We start from the raw sequence: 18,636 nt of genomic DNA on the forward strand, positions 1-18,636 counted from the left end.
GAACCACATAGAACCACCATAGAGCCTCCATAGAACCGCCATAGAACCACCGTAGAACCACAATGGAACCACGTACATAGTCTCAGTCGGCATGCTACCTTCTTTATTCTTAGAATTAGTTATCAAAAGTAGTCGTACATGTTTTGCGCAATTCAATGAAAACAGCACCCATTTTCAATGTACAATGATTACAGACTCAAAAGTTCGTATACTTTTCTTAGGTTTTGTTACGCAATTTTCGAACGGAGCGCAGCGCCGGTCCTATAATTTAGGCTTAATTAACAACTGTCTGTTTTGCGGTTACGGAAATAAAATGACGCCATAAAAGGAAGCAAAAAATGATGTCATATAAAGAAGTAAAAATTGGTTTTCACAGACAGTTACCTTAAATGCTCAACGGGACACAAGCCGTTGTGTTGTTAGTCATGTGACCGTAAAATATGGTGTTTACAGGAGAAGTTTTGTAGTACTTATTTTGTTTTGCATTATTTTGTTTTTTATCTTTGTCTCGGGAGATTACCAAGCTGAAATCAAGGGCGCCATACTGACCAATGCAATATAGGCTTCTTGCGTAATTATAGCAATGCAAACTTCTAAGTCCTACTCAGACAAAAAAATCTTTACTTAAGAACTAGTAAAAAACAAATTTTAAAAATCTACAATTTTGCAGTGCTACCTTGCGATTAATTTATTGTGTTTAATTTATGCCGGTTGACAAATGAAAACATCTTCAGCTGCTAGAATGGTAGGGAAATCAGAAACATAGTACATGAGTAATCACTAATCACTGGAAAAAGCTGTACTGCGCTGTAGCGGAACGTATGTATGTATCTTTACAGAACTGCAGATAGTTATCTGGTTTTTTGCCATGAAACAATTTTAGACTAAGGAACGATAAAATGCGTTTTCAAAATTTTCGAAACTCAAAAAATATGCCCTGCTAAGCGTTGAGCTCCGGTCTCACAATGGACCCATCAGTGAATTTTTCCAGTTATGTTGTTCTTAAGTTATATGAATTAACTGAACAAATTAACTGATTTCGCAGGAAGCACAACAACGAGGTTGGTTTATAACTGCAATTTTACCGTAAACTGGAAGGTAGAAACCACGGTCCCTCTAAATAATTTTATTTTCCTCTAATTAATTTTATATAGAAACCACGGTCCCTCTAATTAATTTGTTTAAATTTCCTACGGATTCCTACGGATGAGTCTGGGAGTCGCTGCAATGTTCACTGGGCCTTGAACGACACTACTTGGGGGGAACTTTTGTGAACCCCAGGTAATCGGGTATGTCGTTTCTCGCTGGTCGATGTCATATTGCTGTGGAGCTGTTTTTCTGGGCTTTTAATTCATTTGTAGCTCTTGGGTCCTGCTGAAATGGCGAAAGATCAGCAATGTCAGTATTGCCAGAGCATGTTCACCAAAGGCGCAGGGTTCGCCAATCATGTCAAGGCCTGCAGCAAGAAAGTCCATGCCCGACAGCCCTCGGTCGCTCCCCAGTCCGACTCTGACCAACACCCCCTTGGGTTTCTCCTCTCCGGGACACATTATACCCTCCCGAAGAGAGTGCCAAAAACAGTCCGACGCTCGTGTGCCCAGGCCCTCACTCAACTCCTCCGTAAATGTGTACGTGATAACTCCTCCGCGTCTTGGGTAGATTTGCTGCTTTTTAGTTCGAGTGCGCTATCTTTACCTGCCACGAAGTCACTCCGGAAGGTATCGCTGTCTACCATTATTCGGAGGAACCTGGCCGATCTGTCCTGCCACCATCATCCTCCCCGCACACGTCCTAGCAGTGATACAACCCGTAAACGCGAATTGAATGAAGAGCGACTGACGGCTTTGGCCACATCCCTGTTGCAAGACAATAATGTGCGACGGGCTGTTGGAGTAGTAATGGGTGAAGATGCTCTTGCCCCGATGAATGCGGACACTTTAGAAGCCCTACGCGGTAAGCATCCTCCGGAGCCAGATGACAGTGATTACCCCCCGCCGCCTGAGCAGTCACAGAAGCCTCCTTTAGTCACCCCTGCTGAAGTTTTGCAATCCGTTCTAAGTTTCCTTCTGGATCTGCTGGTGGTTGTTCGGACTTACGGCCACAAGACCTTAAAGATATGTTGTGCGGGCCTGGAGCTGTCGAAAGTGAACTGTGTTCCGCTTTGGCTGATTTCGTTAACCATGTACTGCACAACGACATCCCTGAAGACATTAGGCCTTTCTTCTTTGGCGCAAACCTAATCCCATTGGCTAAGAAAGACGGAAGTATTCGCCCCATCGCTGTCGGAGAAACCTTCAGACGTTTAGTCTCGAAAGTGGTGAGCCAGAGGTGCACGGATAAGATGAAGGAGCTGTGCAACCGAGTCCAGTTTGGTTTTGAGACTAAAGGCGGAGCCGAGGCCATTATTCACGGGGTGCGGGACTATTTGGAAACTCCCCATACAGAAGCTCGGGTCATTGTTAAACTAGATTTTAAAAACGCATTCAATATGTTGAGACGAGACGCATTGCTAAGAGCTGTCCGTGAGCATTTCCCCACGTACTACGGTTATTTTTGGCAGTCCTATCGCTTCAGCAGTCATTTGGTTTGCGGAGAAGAAGCGTTGTCATCCGCCCGGGGAGTGCAGCAAGGTGACCCATCTGGCCCACTTGGATACAGCCTAGCCACGCTACCTCTATTCTCTGACTTGGACTGTGATTTGTATCTAGCCTTTCTCGATGATGTTACACTCGCTGGGACTGTGGAAAAAGTGATGTTGGCCATTAGGCTGATACAAGAAAGAGCAGCAAAACTGGGTCTGGAGTTGAACTTCAGTAAATGTGAATTCTTTCCAGTCGTAACTTGCGAAGCGGAAGAAGCGCATATTCGCACGTCTCTGTTAGGCTGCTGGCCGGAGATGTTACAGCTAAGTGCCGAGGATTTCTCTCTGTTGGGAGCACCGATGACATCTTCTGCATGCGCGGGATTTTTGGCTGGAAAACGAAGCAGCTCCAAAATTTCGTCCAGCGTCTGAAAAAGCTATCGGCACACTACAGTCTCTTTCTTCTTAAAAACTGCCTCAGCATTCCCAAAGTTTTATACGGGTTGCGAACTTCACGTAGTTATGAACACCCGCAGTTGCTAAAAGAATATGACCAGATGTTGCGGTTGGGGGTGGAACAGCTGGTCAACGTGAACATTTCCGAAGCTCAGTGGACGCAGATATCTCTTCCAGTATGGCGTGGGGGTTTGGGAACGCGACGCATAGAGACATTAGCTGTTTGCGCCTATCTGGCATCGGTGTACTCTGTGCAACCCATCGTTTCCGAATTTTATCAGCCAACGGAGGAATGTCTGACGAAAACAGCTCAGGAAACCTGGGTACAGCTGACAGAAGGTGAGATTCCGGCAGAATTCCTTCGAAAGTTTCAGTTTGCGTGGGACAACCCAGTGATTGATCGGGATATTTCCTTGCTGATGTCATCCACTGAAGGCAGCGACCGCGCTAGGGCGGTCTTGCTGGCTGCCTTAAACAAAGATTCTGGAGCGTGGTTAAATGCGTTGCCGGCGCCATGTTTGGGCACCTTCCTAAGGGACGACGATGTGAGAACTGGTGTAGGCTTGCGCTTTGGATTACCGGTAGTGGTGGCACACCATTGCATCGCGTACGGTACACAAGTCGAAACCAATGGTCATCACGGGCTATCATGCAATAAATCAACCAAAGGACGATGGGCGCGGCATAAAGAAATGAACAGCATCGCAAAAAATTGTTGCAAAAGCGCTGGTTACCCTTGTCAACTGGAACCGACTGGACTATCCAGCACAGACGGGAAAAGACCCGACGGAATGACGCTGATACCTGTTCGCCAAGGCAGACCGCTTGTTTGGGATGTAACAAGCTGGTGTACTGTAGCAGATTTCCACGTCGCTGCAAGCGCGAAGAAATCCGGAATTCTGTCCCAAATGGCAGAAAATTCCAAGCGCCGGACGTATTCCTTTTTGGAATACGGTTACCTCTTTTATCCGCTGGTTATTGAGACACTGGGAGTTTTTGGCCCTGCTTTCAGTGAAATGCTGCATTTCATGGGCCGGAAGATTCGGGACATAACGGGCGAAGCGCGTTCTACTGCTTTTCTCAAGCAGCGTTTTAGTTTAGCTGTTGTTAAAGGAAATGCTACGGCTGTTTTGAGTGCATTGCCTTTTAATCCGAGAGAGGATAAGGATTTTGGTTGTTTTTTTAATGTTTAATTTTTAACTATTAAGTAGTGTACCAGCGCTCGCATTTATTGCCATTTGGGCGGCTATTGCCAATAAACTTTCTAACTGAACAAAAAAAAGAAGGATAAGAATGCAGCATCAGATAGCATGAGAACATAAGATAACATAAGAGTAACATAAGAATAACATACGAATAACATAAGAATTAAATAACAAACAAATAGCATCAGAAACACAAGTTTAGCATAAAAAAATAAGAAAATATTCATGAGAACACAATATCAGAGAACCTAACGAACGTCCAAGTTTAAGTGAAATGCACTCCAAGTCGTTTCATTAATCCATGTTTGAGCGTGAGCCCTTCTTAACACTTACCTTAGTACTCGAATGCGACGGGTAGAAAGCCTTAGAAGCTTAAGAAAACCTAAGCAAACTAAAAAATATAAGAACCTGAAAAATCTATGAAAACTAAGAAAACCAAGAAAACCTATGGAAATCTAAGAAAACCTAAAAAATACTAGGAAAACCAGAAAATTGATCATGGCACGGTCAGAAACTTCCCTCAGAAAATTTTTACTTTTTTATTTTGAGGCAGTGGAAGTACTGGCAATACCTCGAAAACTATTTCCATCGGCAATGGTCCAGTGGGCGTGGCCAAAAAACAAAATGTGCAGTATATGTACGTTGCGAATGTGTTGGAGTGGAAGTACTATAGCTAGGTACGAATTCCCATTAAAAATGCTGTTATCGTTCTGGTAAAAGCTTCAGTTTCGACTTCTACCCTAAATTTTATATTTCTAAATGTCTGGCTTGAGATGTAAATCTTTGTACTTATCGAACTCTAAAAAATTAGGTAGTGCCTGCATGGCGCAACACAGAAGAATACAGAAATCAACACAATCCGATCAAATCGAATACCGGCGAAATTTTCTGAAAATTTATATTGTAAAACTAGTTAATAAAACCTGGTAATTAGTCAAGTGTGCAGTGATAGCAGGTAACGCAGTGGCCGGGCCTTGGAACATAAATTTTCACTAGTATGACCAGGGTGACCACATCACAATGACAATACATACGATTTGCATTACAAATTCAGATTTGTTTTTAGCAAACCCACTAGATAATTGCCGATAAAAATAGTTTTTAAGTATTCCCAGAACTTTTTCTGTTTTCGATTCAAACAAACAAAGAAAATTTTCTGATGGGGCGCCTCTGACCGTGCCCTGGTGAGATGGTGTAGTCAACACTGGTTCGACCTCGTGACGGGTCGACATTGTGTCGACGAAGTAACGGTCGACGAATTTTAGTCGACGAAATGACGGGTCAAAGTATTTGAGTACCCCACTGCGTCTAGTTAATAATAAATATTAAATGTTTCACAAGTGCGCGCTGCAAACAGAAGTAGCGGGAAGCGATGGCTCGTGGCATGGTGAATTAACTTAACATTATGGCTGCGTGAACGGGTATTATGTAAAACACGAGTGTTAGCTGGGTGCACAGGTGATTTCTGTGGGTTTACACGGGTTTTGACGGAGTTTAGGAACGGTGTTGGCTGCTTTCATCCGCAAGAAAAAGTTACACGGGAAAAATAAAACAAAACGATATAATAGCATGCCGGCTGTTCGTTATGTACTTGGTTCCATTGTGGTTCTATGGTGGTTCTATGGAGGTTCTATGGTGGTTCTGTGTGGTTCTATGGGAGCCGGAAAAGAAGGGGCAGTGTGGGGCATGCCGGCTGTTCGTTATTTAACTGGTTCCATTGTGGTTCTATGGTGGTTCTATGGAGGTTCTATGGTGGTTCTGTGTGGTTCTATGGGAGCCGGAAAAGAAGGGGCAGTGTGAGAGCATGCCGGCTGTTCGTTATGTACTTGGTTCCATTGTGGTTCTATGGTGGATCTATGGAGGTTCTATGGTGGTTCTATGTGGTTCTATGGGAGCCGGAAAAGAAGGGGCAGTGTGGGAGTATTCCAGCTGTTCGTTATGTAACTGGTTCCATAGTGGTTCTATGGTGGTTCTATGGAGGTTCTATGGTGGTTCTATGTGGTTCTATGGGAGCCGGAAAAGAAGGGGCAGTGTGAGAGCATGCCGGCTGTTCGTTATGTACTTGGTTCCATTGTGGTTCTATGGTGGTTCTATGGAGGTTCTATGGTGGTTCTATGTGGTTCTATGGGAGCCGGAAAAGAAGGGGCAGTGTGGGAGTATTCCAGCTGTTCGTTATGTAACTGGTTCCATAGTGGTTCTATGGTGGTTCTATGGAGGTTCTTCTATGGTGGTTCTATGTGGTTCTATGGGAGCCGGAAAAGAAGGGGCAGTGTGAGAGCATGCCGGCTGTTCGTTATGTACTTGGTTCCATTGTGGTTCTATGGTGGTTCTATGGAGGTTCTATGGTGGTTCTGTGGTTCTATGGGAGCCGGAAAGAAGGGGCAGTGTGGGAGTATTCCAGCTGTTCGTTATGTAACTGGTTCCATAGTGGTTCTATGGTGGTTCTATGGAGGTTCTATGGTGGTTCTATGTGGTTCTATGGGAGCCGGAAAGAAGGGCAGTGTGAGCGCCGGCTGTTCGTTATGTACTTGGTTCCATTGTGGTTCTATGGTGGTTCTATGGAGGTTCTATGGTGGTTCTGTGGTTCTATGGGAGCCGGAAAAGAAGGGGCAGTGTGGGGCATGCCGGCTGTTCGTTATTTAACTGGTTCCATTGTGGTTCTATGGTGGTTCTATGGAGGTTCTATGGTGGTTCCTGTGTGGTTCTATGGGAGCCGGAAAAGAAGGGAGCAGTGTGAGAGCACATGCCGGCTGTTCGTTATGTACTTGGTTCCATTGTGGTTCTATGGTGGATCTATGGAGGTTCTATGGTGGTTCTATGTGGTTCTATGGGAGCCGGAAAAGAAGGGGCAGTGTGGGAGTATTCCAGCTGTTCGTTATGTAACTGGTTCCATAGTGGTTCTATGGTGGTTCTATGGAGGTTCTATGGTGGTTCTATGTGGTTCTATGGGAGCCGGAAAAGAAGGGGCAGTGTGAGAGCATGCCGGCTGTTCTCGTTATGTACTTGGTTCCATTGTGGTTCTATGGTGGTTCTATGGAGGTTCTATGGTGGTTCTATGTGGTTCTATGGGAGCCGGAAAAGAAGGGGCAGTGTGGGAGTATTCCAGCTGTTCGTTATGTAACTGGTTCCATAGTGGTTCTATGGTGGTTCTATGGAGGTTCTATGGTGGTTCTATGTGGTTCTATGGGAGCCGGAAAAGAAGGGCAGTGTGAGAGCATGCCGGCTGTCTGTTATGTACTTGGTTCCATTGTGGTTCTATGGTGGTTCTATGGAGGTTCTATGGTGGTTCTGTGTGGTTCTATGGGGCCGGAAAAGAAGGGCAGTGTGGGAGTATTCCAGCTGTTCGTTATGTAACTGGTTCCATAGTGGTTCTATGGTGGTTCTATGGAGGTTCTATGGTGGTTCTATGTGGTTCTATGGGAGCCGGAAAAGAAGGTGTGAGAGCATGCCGGCTGTTCGTTATGTACTTGGTTCCATTGTGGTTCTATGGTGGTTCTATGGAGGTTCTATGGTGGTTCTGTGTGGTTCTATGGGAGCCGGAAAGAAGGGGCAGTGTGGGAGTATTCCAGCTGTTCGTTATGTAACTGGTTCCATAGTGGTTCTATGGTGGTTCTATGGAGGTTCTATGGTGGTTCTATGTGGTTCTATGGGAGCCGGAAAAGAAGGGGCAGTGTGGGAGTATTCCAGCTGTTCGTTATGTAACTGGTTCCATAGTGGTTCTATGGTGGTTCTATGGAGGTTCTATGGTGGTTCTATGTGGTTCTATGGGAGCCGGAAAAGAAGGGGCAGTGTGAGAGCATGCCGGCTGTTCTGCGTTATGTACTTGGTTCCATTGTGGTTCTATGGTGGTTCTATGGAGGTTCTATGGTGGTTCTATGTGGTTCTATGGGAGCCGGAAAAGAAGGGGCAGTGTGAGCATGCCGGCTGTTCGTTATGTACTTGGTTCCATTGTGGTTCTATGGTGGTTCTATGGAGGTTCTATGGTGGTTCTGTGTGGTTCTATGGGAGCCGGAAAAGAAGGGGCAGTGAGCATGCCGGCTGTTCGTTATGTACTTGGTTCCATTGTGGTTCTATGGTGGTTCTATGGAGGTTCTATGGTGGTTCTATGTGGTTCTATGGGAGCCGGAAAAGAAGGGGCAGTGTGAGAGCATGCCGGCTGTTCGTTATGTACTTGGTTCCATTGTGGTTCTATGGTGGTTCTATGGAGGTTCTATGGTGGTTCTGTGTGGTTCTATGGGAGCCGGAAAAGAAGGGGCAGTGTGGGAGTATTCCAGCTGTTCGTTATGTAACTGGTTCCATAGTGGTTCTATGGTGGTTCTATGGAGGTTCTATGGTGGTTCTATGTGGTTCTATGGGAGCCGGAAAAGAAGGGGCAGTGTGGGAGTATTCCAGCTGTTCGTTATGTAACTGGTTCCATAGTGGTTCTATGTTGGTTCTATGGAGGTTCTATGGTGGTTCTATGTGGTTCTATGGGAGCCGGAAAAGAAGGGCAGTGTGAGAGCATGCCGGCTGTTCGTTATGTACTTGGTTCCATTGTGGTTCTATGGAGGTTCTATGGTGGTTCTGTGGTTCTATGGGAGCCGGAAAAGAAGGGGCAGTGTGGGGAGTATTCCAGCTGTTCGTTATGTAACTGGTTCCATAGTGGTTCTATGGTGGTTCTATGGAGGTTCTATGGTGGTTCTATGTGGTTCTATGGGAGCCGGAAAAGAAGGGGCAGTGTGGGAGTATTCCAGCTGTTCGTTATGTAACTGGTTCCATTGTGGTTCTATGGTGGTTCTATGGAGGTTCTATGGTGGTTCTATGTGGTTCTATGGGAGCCGGAAAAGAAGGGGCAGTGTGAGCATGCCGGCTGTTCGTTATGTACTTGGTTCCATTGTGGTTCTATGGTGGTTCTATGGAGGTTCTATGGTGGTTCTGTGTGGTTCTATGGGAGCCGGAAAAGAAGGGGCAGTGTGGGAGTATTCCAGCTGTTCGTTATGTAACTGGTTCCATAGTGGTTCTATGGTGGTTCTATGGAGGTTCTATGGTGGTTCTATGTGGTTCTATGGGGCCGGAAAAGAAGGGGCAGTGTGGGAGTATTCCAGCTGTTCGTTATGTAACTGGTTCCATAGTGGTTCTATGGTGGTTCTATGGAGGTTCTATGGTGGTTCTATGTGGTTCTATGGGAGCCGGAAAAGAAGGGGCAGTGTGAGGGCATGCCGGCTGTTCGTTATGTACTTGGTTCCATTGTGGTTCTATGGAGGTTCTATGGTGGTTCTGTGTGGTTCTATGGGAGCCGGAAAAGAAGGGGCAGTGTGGGAGTATTCCAGCTGTTCGTTATGTAACTGGTTCCATAGTGGTTCTATGGTGGTTCTATGGAGGTTCTATGGTGGTTCTATGTGGTTCTATGGGAGCCGGAAAAGAAGGGGCAGTGTGGGAGTATTCCAGCTGTTCGTTATGTAACTGGTTCCATAGTGGTTCTATGGTGGATCTATGGAGGTTCTATGGTGGTTCTATGTGGTTCTATGGGAGCCGGAAAAGAAGGGGCAGTGTGGGAGTATTCCAGCTGTTCGTTATGTAACTGGTTCCATAGTGGTTCTATGGTGGATCTATGGAGGTTCTATGGTGGTTCTATGTGGTTCTATGGGAGCCGGAAAAGAAGGGCAGTGTGGGAGTATTCCAGCTGTTCGTTATGTAACTGGTTCCATAGTGGTTCTATGGTGGATCTATGGAGGTTCTATGGTGGTTCTATGTGGTTCTATGGGAGCCGGAAAAGAAGGGGCAGTGTGGGGAGTATTCCAGCTGTTCGTTATGTAACTGGTTCCATAGTGGTTCTATGGTGGATCTATGGAGGTTCTATGGTGGTTCTATGTGGTTCTATGGGAGCCGGAAAAGAAGGGGCAGTGTGGGAGTATTCCAGCTGTTCGTTATGTAACTGGTTCCATAGTGGTTCTATGGTGGTTCTATGGAGGTTCTATGGTGGTTCTATGTGGTTCTATGGGAGCCGGAAAAGAAGGGGCAGTGTGAGAGCATGCCGGCTGTTCGTTATGTACTTGGTTCCATTGTGGTTCTATGGTGGTTCTATGGAGGTTCTATGGTGGTTCTATGTGGTTCTATGGGAGCCGGAAAAGAAGGGCAGTGTGGGAGTATTCCAGCTGTTCGTTATGTAACTGGTTCCATAGTGGTTCTATGGTGGTTCTATGGAGGTTCTATGGTGGTTCTATGTGGTTCTATGGGAGCCGGAAAAGAAGGGGCAGTGTGAGAGCATGCCGGCTGTTCGTTATGTACTTGGTTCCATTGTGGTTCTATGGTGGTTCTATGGAGGTTCTATGGTGGTTCTGTGTGGTTCTATGGGAGCCGGAAAAGAAGGGGCAGTGTGGGAGTATTCCAGCTGTTCGTTATGTAACTGGTTCCATAGTGGTTCTATGGTGGTTCTATGGAGATTCTATGGTGGTTCTATTTGGTTCTATGGGAGCCGGAAAAGAAGGGGCAGTGTGGGGCATGCCGGCTGTTCGTTATTTAACTGGTTCCATTGTGGTTCTATGGTGGTTCTATGGAGGTTCTATGGAGGTTCTATGGGTTCTATTATGGTTCTATGTGTTCACGTGCTTGTGTCCTAGTCTGTTGGTACAATCCTCATAGGACCACTTAATGTCCTAACTTGGACATTCTATGGACATTCCACATTCATCAAAATTAATTGTGTTGCTTGTAATAAATTTCTGACGCTGAGCTGTTATGACCACGTTCGGAAAGACAACGAATACCTTCGGGAAAACCACAAGGAGCACGCATGACGCTGCCCAGGAAACGATGGCGAAAGGTGGACTCGCGAGTCACCACTACTCAAATCAGGTAACCTAAATTATGCAGTCTACTGTATATGCCATTTTAAACCCCCTAATCCAAACGAGTTTAAGGGATTGGGCCCGGTTTTTCACAACTACGTAATACAGTTCTTTTGGCAACGAAATACTATAAAGCAATGCAAAAAAGTGTTTGGGAGTGCCCGACAGCGAAAGTTCCCGTCAATATACACGAATTTAGTGCTATGTACCGCGCTAAATCCCTTAAAATTTAAAGAGAAACGGTTTATTTTGGAAATATATGGAAGTTTTCATTTAGGTGAGTACTAGAAACTAGAAAGGAGCAGTATATAAGCATCACCCGGACACAGCCTTTTGTTCTTGTTAAATATAAATACACACATAATAATTATATATACTGTAATACTCACATAAAAACTGACATCACAATTGACTAATTTTTACCACCTTTATGTATTTTACTAGTGGATCCCGCGCAAATTGCGCGGAGTAAATGAGCGACTGTCGGCTGATAACTGCACGAACTATGGAGGCCTACTCGCACCATACTGTACTTATTTTCGTTGTTAATACCACGATTGTAATAAAATTAATACGTACTTATCAGCAGTTAGTGTTAATGAACAGCCAGCCGAACAACCAAAACCCTGACGCGGTGGCACCGTTTAGAACATTTGAAAATAAATTATTATTTTAACCACTCCGTTCACCACTTTTCCTTGCCTTTCAGTTGTACTCATATTTCTGTAAACAAAAAGCTTTCTGTACTTTTTCCTCCGTTCATTACTTTTACTGCCTGGCCCAACGGTCCAAGTGAAAATTCCTTCGCTTGCACTCCAGCCAATTTCCCTGGATATTGCAATGGCCACCGGTCCTCCCGATGATGCCGTCGATTAGGATGGATTGGATGGCGGCCGCCCCTGTACCGTACAGTTATGGTATGCCCCACCGATGCTGCAACAGCAGCGACGGACGCTGTCACCTCGCAGTGCGATGTCGATATCTGGCTGGTTCCCGTGATACGCCTCGAGGCGGTGACGGTGCTGGCGCAATTCGTCGTCATCCTCGTTCATACCGTAAAACAGCACCAGCAGCTGGCCCGCCTCCTGCACCTGTTGCTACTGCTCAGCGTCGAGATGGACGTCATGCTGGCCGCGGCCGATGTATAATGAAACGGTAGGTACAGATATGTACAAAGCTCGTCTCGTAATTTCTAACGCATGAACACAGCGACAAATAAGAATAATTTACGCTTTAAATTTACACTATTTTTAATTTGCACTATTTTACGCTTTAAATGTATCTGGCATTGTTAATACATGCCAGTTATCGATCTGAATTATAAACTGTCGATATAAAATATAAAATATTTATTTTTCTCCTTCACTTTATCTTAAATTTTGAGAGGACGCAGGTGTATAGAGGTGTGGTAGATTTAGCGTACTGGAAATTGTTCATAACGCCACTTTCGCGCTGAACACGTGGCACGTGCTATCTGATATCTTTTCGTTAGAAATTACGGGACAAGCTTATGAATCGTAAGACTAAAAACAGTAAAGATATATGCCTTAACGCTTATTGCGCAAATAACAGCTTCTCTGTTCGAGCGAAGTTGCTGGGAATTTTTGCGCTTTGAATCAAATCCGGTTGCACACCGCTCGTTGATTGTATTATTCAACTACATTTTATGATTTCGGATGCTTTTGTAATCTTACCAGGGCAGTTTTTTGTATTTATCGTGGAAGAAACACGTTTCAAACATCATAAAGTCAATGTTACAAAGCGTGACCTTGCAGAAAAGTTTCAGAGATCGCTAGCTACGACGACCGGACGGCGGGGTCTAACTGCTTACCTGGCGCCAGCACCATATCAGTTTCAGATAACACTTCAATTTTTCTTAGAACTTTTGTTTGTGAGCGAAGTTCATTCAAAGTGTCTCTAGCTGTTTTTCTCGGGTGGCTGCTTATCGATACCTGCATGACAAATTGCTCTGTGTCAAAGTGTTCCAGCACGGTTTTACCGGAAAGCTGTTTTCGTACTTATCCAATTTAATTCGCTATATTCTCGACGTACGGCATATACGTCCTTTTCTTTGCCATCGTTTGCTAATCAGATATACTGTAGTACAACAGATAAAAGACACCATTGCGGCGCCGACAAATAATTAAAAGGCATAAAAATCCACTATTTATATAGTAAATCAACAGCAATGCGAATAGTATTCGCCGAATACAGTATTAGTATAAGCGCTTGTGGAGACGGACGCGCAGGCCGTGCACAGGACGCGTAATGAGCTGGCCCGGCACCGTGAACTCCTCCCGCAGCGGCACCAGCGACTCCAACAGTTGCGAATCACCTGCCACGGGAGACAACGACCGGACAGGACAACTGCATCCGCTCGTCATTAAGTCAGCCAAGCGGTTCAAAAGTGTATGAAGTGGCGAGCACAGAAATCTGTAGACGAAACTCAAAGAAGAAATGTCACACCTGCACTGTTTCACCGATAAAGGTGATTCGGCTACACCTTTCTTCCATCCCCAAAAGCTTGCCTTATAGCTATAAAGTATAGCTGCTTGGAATTTCAAGCAGCTATATATCGCCGTATGTGTCTGCCACAACCGAGAACATGGACTTCTCCCAGTCTGATCCGGCAGGGTCGGCAGGAACCCGTGCTATGACGTGTTTGCCTGTTCACCACGGTCAATCCGTTACTGGACTGGTTTTTGCCAGACTCGGCCAGAATGCCGATACCTTGATCTATTAATCCGCCAGACAGGTTATGTTCTTCACGGTTGGCATTACGCTGGCTCATATATAAATATATCCATGTCCAAACCACGTCTCCTACTGTCAGAAGCTTTTAAGCGTATGACGGACGTTTCGCTTGAGATGCTGAGCAAATTAAATGAGGAATGGCAATGGTTTCCCACGATGCGCTACGCACGAAACGACCCCAGCCAGATCGAACAGGAGAGACAGACCGACGATGCTCAGTATGTTTTGTTTTCTGCACAGCGCAACGCTGTCTCGGTCTGATCCGGATACACTGGATGTGTGTCCGTGACTGTGTCGTGACTGACGTTATCCAACCATACACGGGAACGGTAGCGGAATTCAATGACGAGTTGCTGTGCGAATGTACGTGTTAGTTTTGTATACCGGGGCTGAATCGTATTCTTTCCTTTCTGCATGGTTCGTCCGTGTAATCGATACACCTTCTGGGGCAGAGTTTGTCATACAAGCAGAGAATACACTAGCAAATAATTGCTCAAAAGCGACCAAAAGTTACGTTCTAGGACACGGACATTCCAGACGTACAACACCGACGAACACATCCTAAATCTAATTATCTGTTTGCGTTAACTTTTCCGAAACACTTTTTTAAACATTTTATTTTGTTTTTCCTATAACTGTCTTTGTTTAAGCATTTAGCATTTACGCTGTTTTCATTTACGAATTACTCTTGTAGATTTCAGAGGCTCGCTTTATTACGCAGTTCCAGTATAATTATGGCTGTTTCTTACTAACAATATTTCTTACCATTGCTCGATCATTTGTTGTAATATTCCTGTGCTCGCTGCTTGCAAATACAGGTACTTCTACTGAAAGTCCATAGAATAACACGGGTGCTGACAGACTGACAATAACCGGTCGTATAGAGTGATTGCACTCGGATTGTCAAGAAGCCGTTGCATTTGCGAAGCATGCAGAATGACAAAGTTTACTGGAAATTTACACGAACGGTGACGAACCTACTCCAAATTTTCGCGGAAAACAGAAAGAGAGTGTAGGAATAACTGCTCGGAATAGCAGCTCTTGATGTCCTGAGTCCTAGAGGGACTAGTTGTACTGGTAAATTATTAACTTTTTCTCAAAACTGTACTCATTTTATGAGAAAATAATATGCCGGTTTACAGAATTTTGATTACACCAGCACGTAGCTAGTCATGTGCATATTATGTGCAATTATAGCAGCTTAATATTTATTAAGAACGACATCCGCGATGTTAGTTTTCGGTTGCATCGTCTCCGACCCGGAAGAATTCATGTATGCCATAAATGGCCAAGCGGCTGAGTATCGATACATCCAGCCGGCGCAAGTCCACATCGTCCCACATGTCCAGCTTGCCTCCCGAGTCAAATCCACTAAACCTGCAATGCAAATATTATATCCATGTCTCATTTCCTGATGCCACAAATGCATAGCTGCAGGGTACATGGGATACTCACAAGATTATGAAGGTGCGAACGGCCTCCCACTCCTCGGGACACATGAGAGTGCGCACCCAGCGCGCGTGCACCGCCGTGACCTTTTCCCGCATCTCGTCCGTGATAGGCGGGAAGTGGGCGTTCAGCGCCTGCATGAAGCGCGCCGACATCTGTTCTCGGCCTTCGCTGCATTTGAGAAGCAGCTGCGGAATGGTGACTCGCAACTGCTCACTTGGTAGCTGGTAGCTGGTCCGGTCGCCGACGGTCCAGTTGATCAAAAAATCATTTTAGAGAGGCTCTTATAATGCATTGCAGGCTGGACTGCCGGGTGCTTGCCAAACCCTCCTGCGGACCGAGGGTGAATGTAAATCGGTTTGTCGCAAGTGTGGTCTTTGAAAGCAATGACTCGCAGATCATACTGACTGCCTCGAAGCCAGGGCAACAGCAAAACGAAGTGTTTTGGAAGGAGGACTGGCAGAAAGGTCAGAGTGAGGGTGGCGGATGTGATAGAGCGGCTCATGAGAGCGGCCGCTTTGAAGCAGTTGTCCGTATCGGCTTGCAGGTGACAACAGCTTTCGAAAGAGATGCTGACGTGCTCCGCCATGCGGGCGTCGCTCAGCAATAACTGCCACAACGCGCAGACCCTGTCGCAACAGTCACCACCATCAGGCATCAGTCACGTGCGAGAGGCTTAATTATCTCTGAGCATGGAGTATGTTAATGATGGACGACGTCAGTAATACTCATCTGAGCTTTATCGACAATAGCCAGTATACATAACAACATGCCTGCGCTGATTTACACTAATAAAAATGATCGAATTTAAACATTAAAAAAGCATCCAAAATCGTTATAGCCACGTTAGTAATTAATTAATTAGTGTTACCATTTGGCCCTCATTCGGGAATGCACATCCAGATGTGCCATGATGTCACTCTGCATCCACGCCGGCAAATGACCGATTCCCGCAGACGGCCGCTCAGCACCGCTTTCCACGTCTGCAGCAACATTAAAAGCGTTTCTCACTAAACTGCGACAAATTAATCATACTATTGCAGTAGAGGCCTGAAGCTACTAACCGGCATCCGGTGGGCGGGCGTCTTGCAATCTAATCGGCGGCAGACTATCCCGGCTTTTTAAATGGGTCCGCAGTACTTCGGCCAACGTGGTCTCCGTCTTCTGGGCCGTTTCCGCGTCCTTTGCGAAACTGACGACGATGAACGTGCAGCCGTCCTTCTCAACGCGCATGTGGAAGCGGCAACGGTCGAAGCGATAGGACCCATTAGTTCCGTGTTGCTGTTTAAAAGCATCGCGGAGATGCTCGACGATGCGGAATTTGTCGGAGGCGTCCCTGAGGACGCTCTGCGCTTCTTCGAAGGGAATAAAGTGCCTGGTATAGAGCAGGCCGCTCTCCCGCTTCAACAACGACGGACCCGGTGGCGGCCAAATCCCGGCTAGTTGACCTTTGTGCACTATTTGATATAGAGATGGCAACGGCTTAGCCGAGGCCGGCTAAGCCGCGGGTTAGCCGGCTATTGGCCAGCCGGCTGAGGGTTTTCGCAAGCCGTAGCCGACGTCAGGCCGGCTGCTTAAGCCGGCTCAGACTTCAGCCAGCCGCGGCTCAGCCGGCGGCCGACTCGGCTGGAGCGGCCAGCGGCTTCATTGTTGTGCGTGCCGCGGCGACGGGCATGGTGGCGCCACTGTGGCTGAATACCGAGAATGTTTCTTTTGCGCCTACTATCACTCGCGTTTAATTTCCGTACAGTTAAACCGGAGGTTGCAATAATAGTTCTGTTTCTTTCACTGAGTTCTGTCTTACACGCCATCGCACAGGAATTCCTGAAGAAATAATCCATTTTTATGCAGTATCTGTTTCATAAATTGTTCTCACAATAACAACAAATAAAATAGTTCTTTGCCTGTTTATCTTAATCCCCGCTTGAAAATGCCTCTTGGTGGTCCAACTTTAAGAGAAGAAATTGCCCAGGATAATGCAGAAGAAGCTGCCTTGTTGGCTTCAAATAATTTCGTCACCAGCATAGGATGGTGAATGCACTCGTACAGCGTAGAATTTAGACATTTTATAGTTTATATATTTTAGCCTCTGGTCAGAAATAATCATACAGTAACTGCCGCAATGTTACTAACCGACTTCCGGTGGGCGGGCGTATCGTAATTGAACAGGCGGTAAATTATCCCGGCTTTTTAAATGCGTTTGCAGTATTTCGGCCAACGTAGTCTCCGTCTTCAGGGCCGTCTGCGCGTCCTTTGCGAAGGTGGCGACGATGAACGTGCAGCCGTCCTTCTCAACGCGCATGTGGAAGCGGCAACGGTCGAAGCGATAGGACCCATTAGTTCCGTGTTGCTGTTTAAAAGCATCGCGGAGATGCTCGACGATGCGGAATTTGTCGGAGGCGTCCCTGAGGACGCTCTGCGCTTCTTCGAAGGGAATAAAGTGCCTGGTATAGAGCAGGCCGCTCTCCCGCTTCAACAACGACGGACCCGGTGGCGGCCAAATCCCGGCTAGTTGACCTTTGTGCACTATTTGATATAGAGATGGCAACGGCTTAGCCGAGGCCGGCTAAGCCGCGGGTTAGCCGGCTATTGGCCAGCCGGCTGAGGGTTTTCGCAAGCCGTAGCCGACGTCAGGCCGGCTGCTTAAGCCGGCTCAGACTTCAGCCAGCCGCGGCTCAGCCGGCGGCCGACTCGGCTGGAGCGGCTTGAGCGGCTTCATTGTTGTGCGCGTGCCGCGGCGACGGGCATGGTGGCGCCACTGTGGCTGAATACCGAGAATGTTTCTTTTTGCGCCTACTATCACTCGCGTTTAATTTCCGTACAGTTAAACCGGAGGTTGCAATAATAGTTCTGTTTCTTTCACTGAGTTCTGTCTTACACGCCATCGCACAGGAATTCCTGAAGAAATAATCCATTTTTATGCAGTATCTGTTTCATAAATTGTTCTCACAATAACAACAAATAAAATAGTTCTTTGCCTGTTTATCTTAATCCCCGCTTGAAAATGCCTCTTGGTGGTCCAACTTTAAGAGAAGAAATTGCCCAGGATAATGCAGAAGAAGCTGCCTTGTTGGCCTATCAAGCACAGCATACAGAAGACGAGCTTATGCCACCAAACACTCCAGGCTCCACCACGGAAGCAGTCCCGTCTGAATCCACCATAGCCACAGGAATTCCCGAAAAGAAGCGCCCCAGATTCCAGACCTCATCTATCTGGAATCATGTGACTAAAATCGAAGACCAGCGAAAGATATCCTGCAATTACTGCGACAAATTATTCTCCATTAATACGTCCACAGGAAATATCAATCAACATCTGAAAGACCGCCACCCTGAGAAAACGGACCCGGAATTCAAGAAAAAT

At 46.2% G+C, this 18,636-nt stretch overlaps 1 protein-coding gene across 1 annotated transcript; it reads left to right on the forward strand.

The window, feature by feature from the left end:
• Positions 1-898: 898 nt before the first annotated feature.
• Positions 899-12,217, forward strand: LOC129587244 (uncharacterized). The gene is made up of 3 exons (XM_055480883.1): positions 899-1,061; positions 1,155-4,210; positions 11,946-12,217. The coding sequence occupies exons 2-3, from the start codon at positions 2,956-2,958 to the stop codon at positions 12,215-12,217; spliced, it is 1,527 nt and encodes a 508-aa protein (XP_055336858.1). The 5' UTR covers positions 899-1,061; positions 1,155-2,955.
• The last annotated feature ends 6,419 nt before the right edge of the window (positions 12,218-18,636 follow it).

The sequence above is a fragment of the Paramacrobiotus metropolitanus genome, unplaced genomic scaffold, assembly GCF_019649055.1.
Source record: "Paramacrobiotus metropolitanus isolate TYO unplaced genomic scaffold, Prichtersi_v1.0 Parri_scaffold0000024, whole genome shotgun sequence".
NCBI lineage: Eukaryota > Metazoa > Tardigrada > Eutardigrada > Parachela > Macrobiotidae > Paramacrobiotus > Paramacrobiotus metropolitanus.

Coding starts and splice junctions, on each gene's coding strand:
- LOC129587244 (XM_055480883.1), top strand. CDS start 2,956: ATGCGCGGGATTTTTGGCTGGAAAACGAAGCAGCTCCAAAATTTCGTC. Junction 4,211..11,945: donor GAGAGAGGATAAGGATTTTG/GTTGTTTTTTTA, acceptor GCCGTCGATTAG/GATGGATTGGATGGCGGCCG.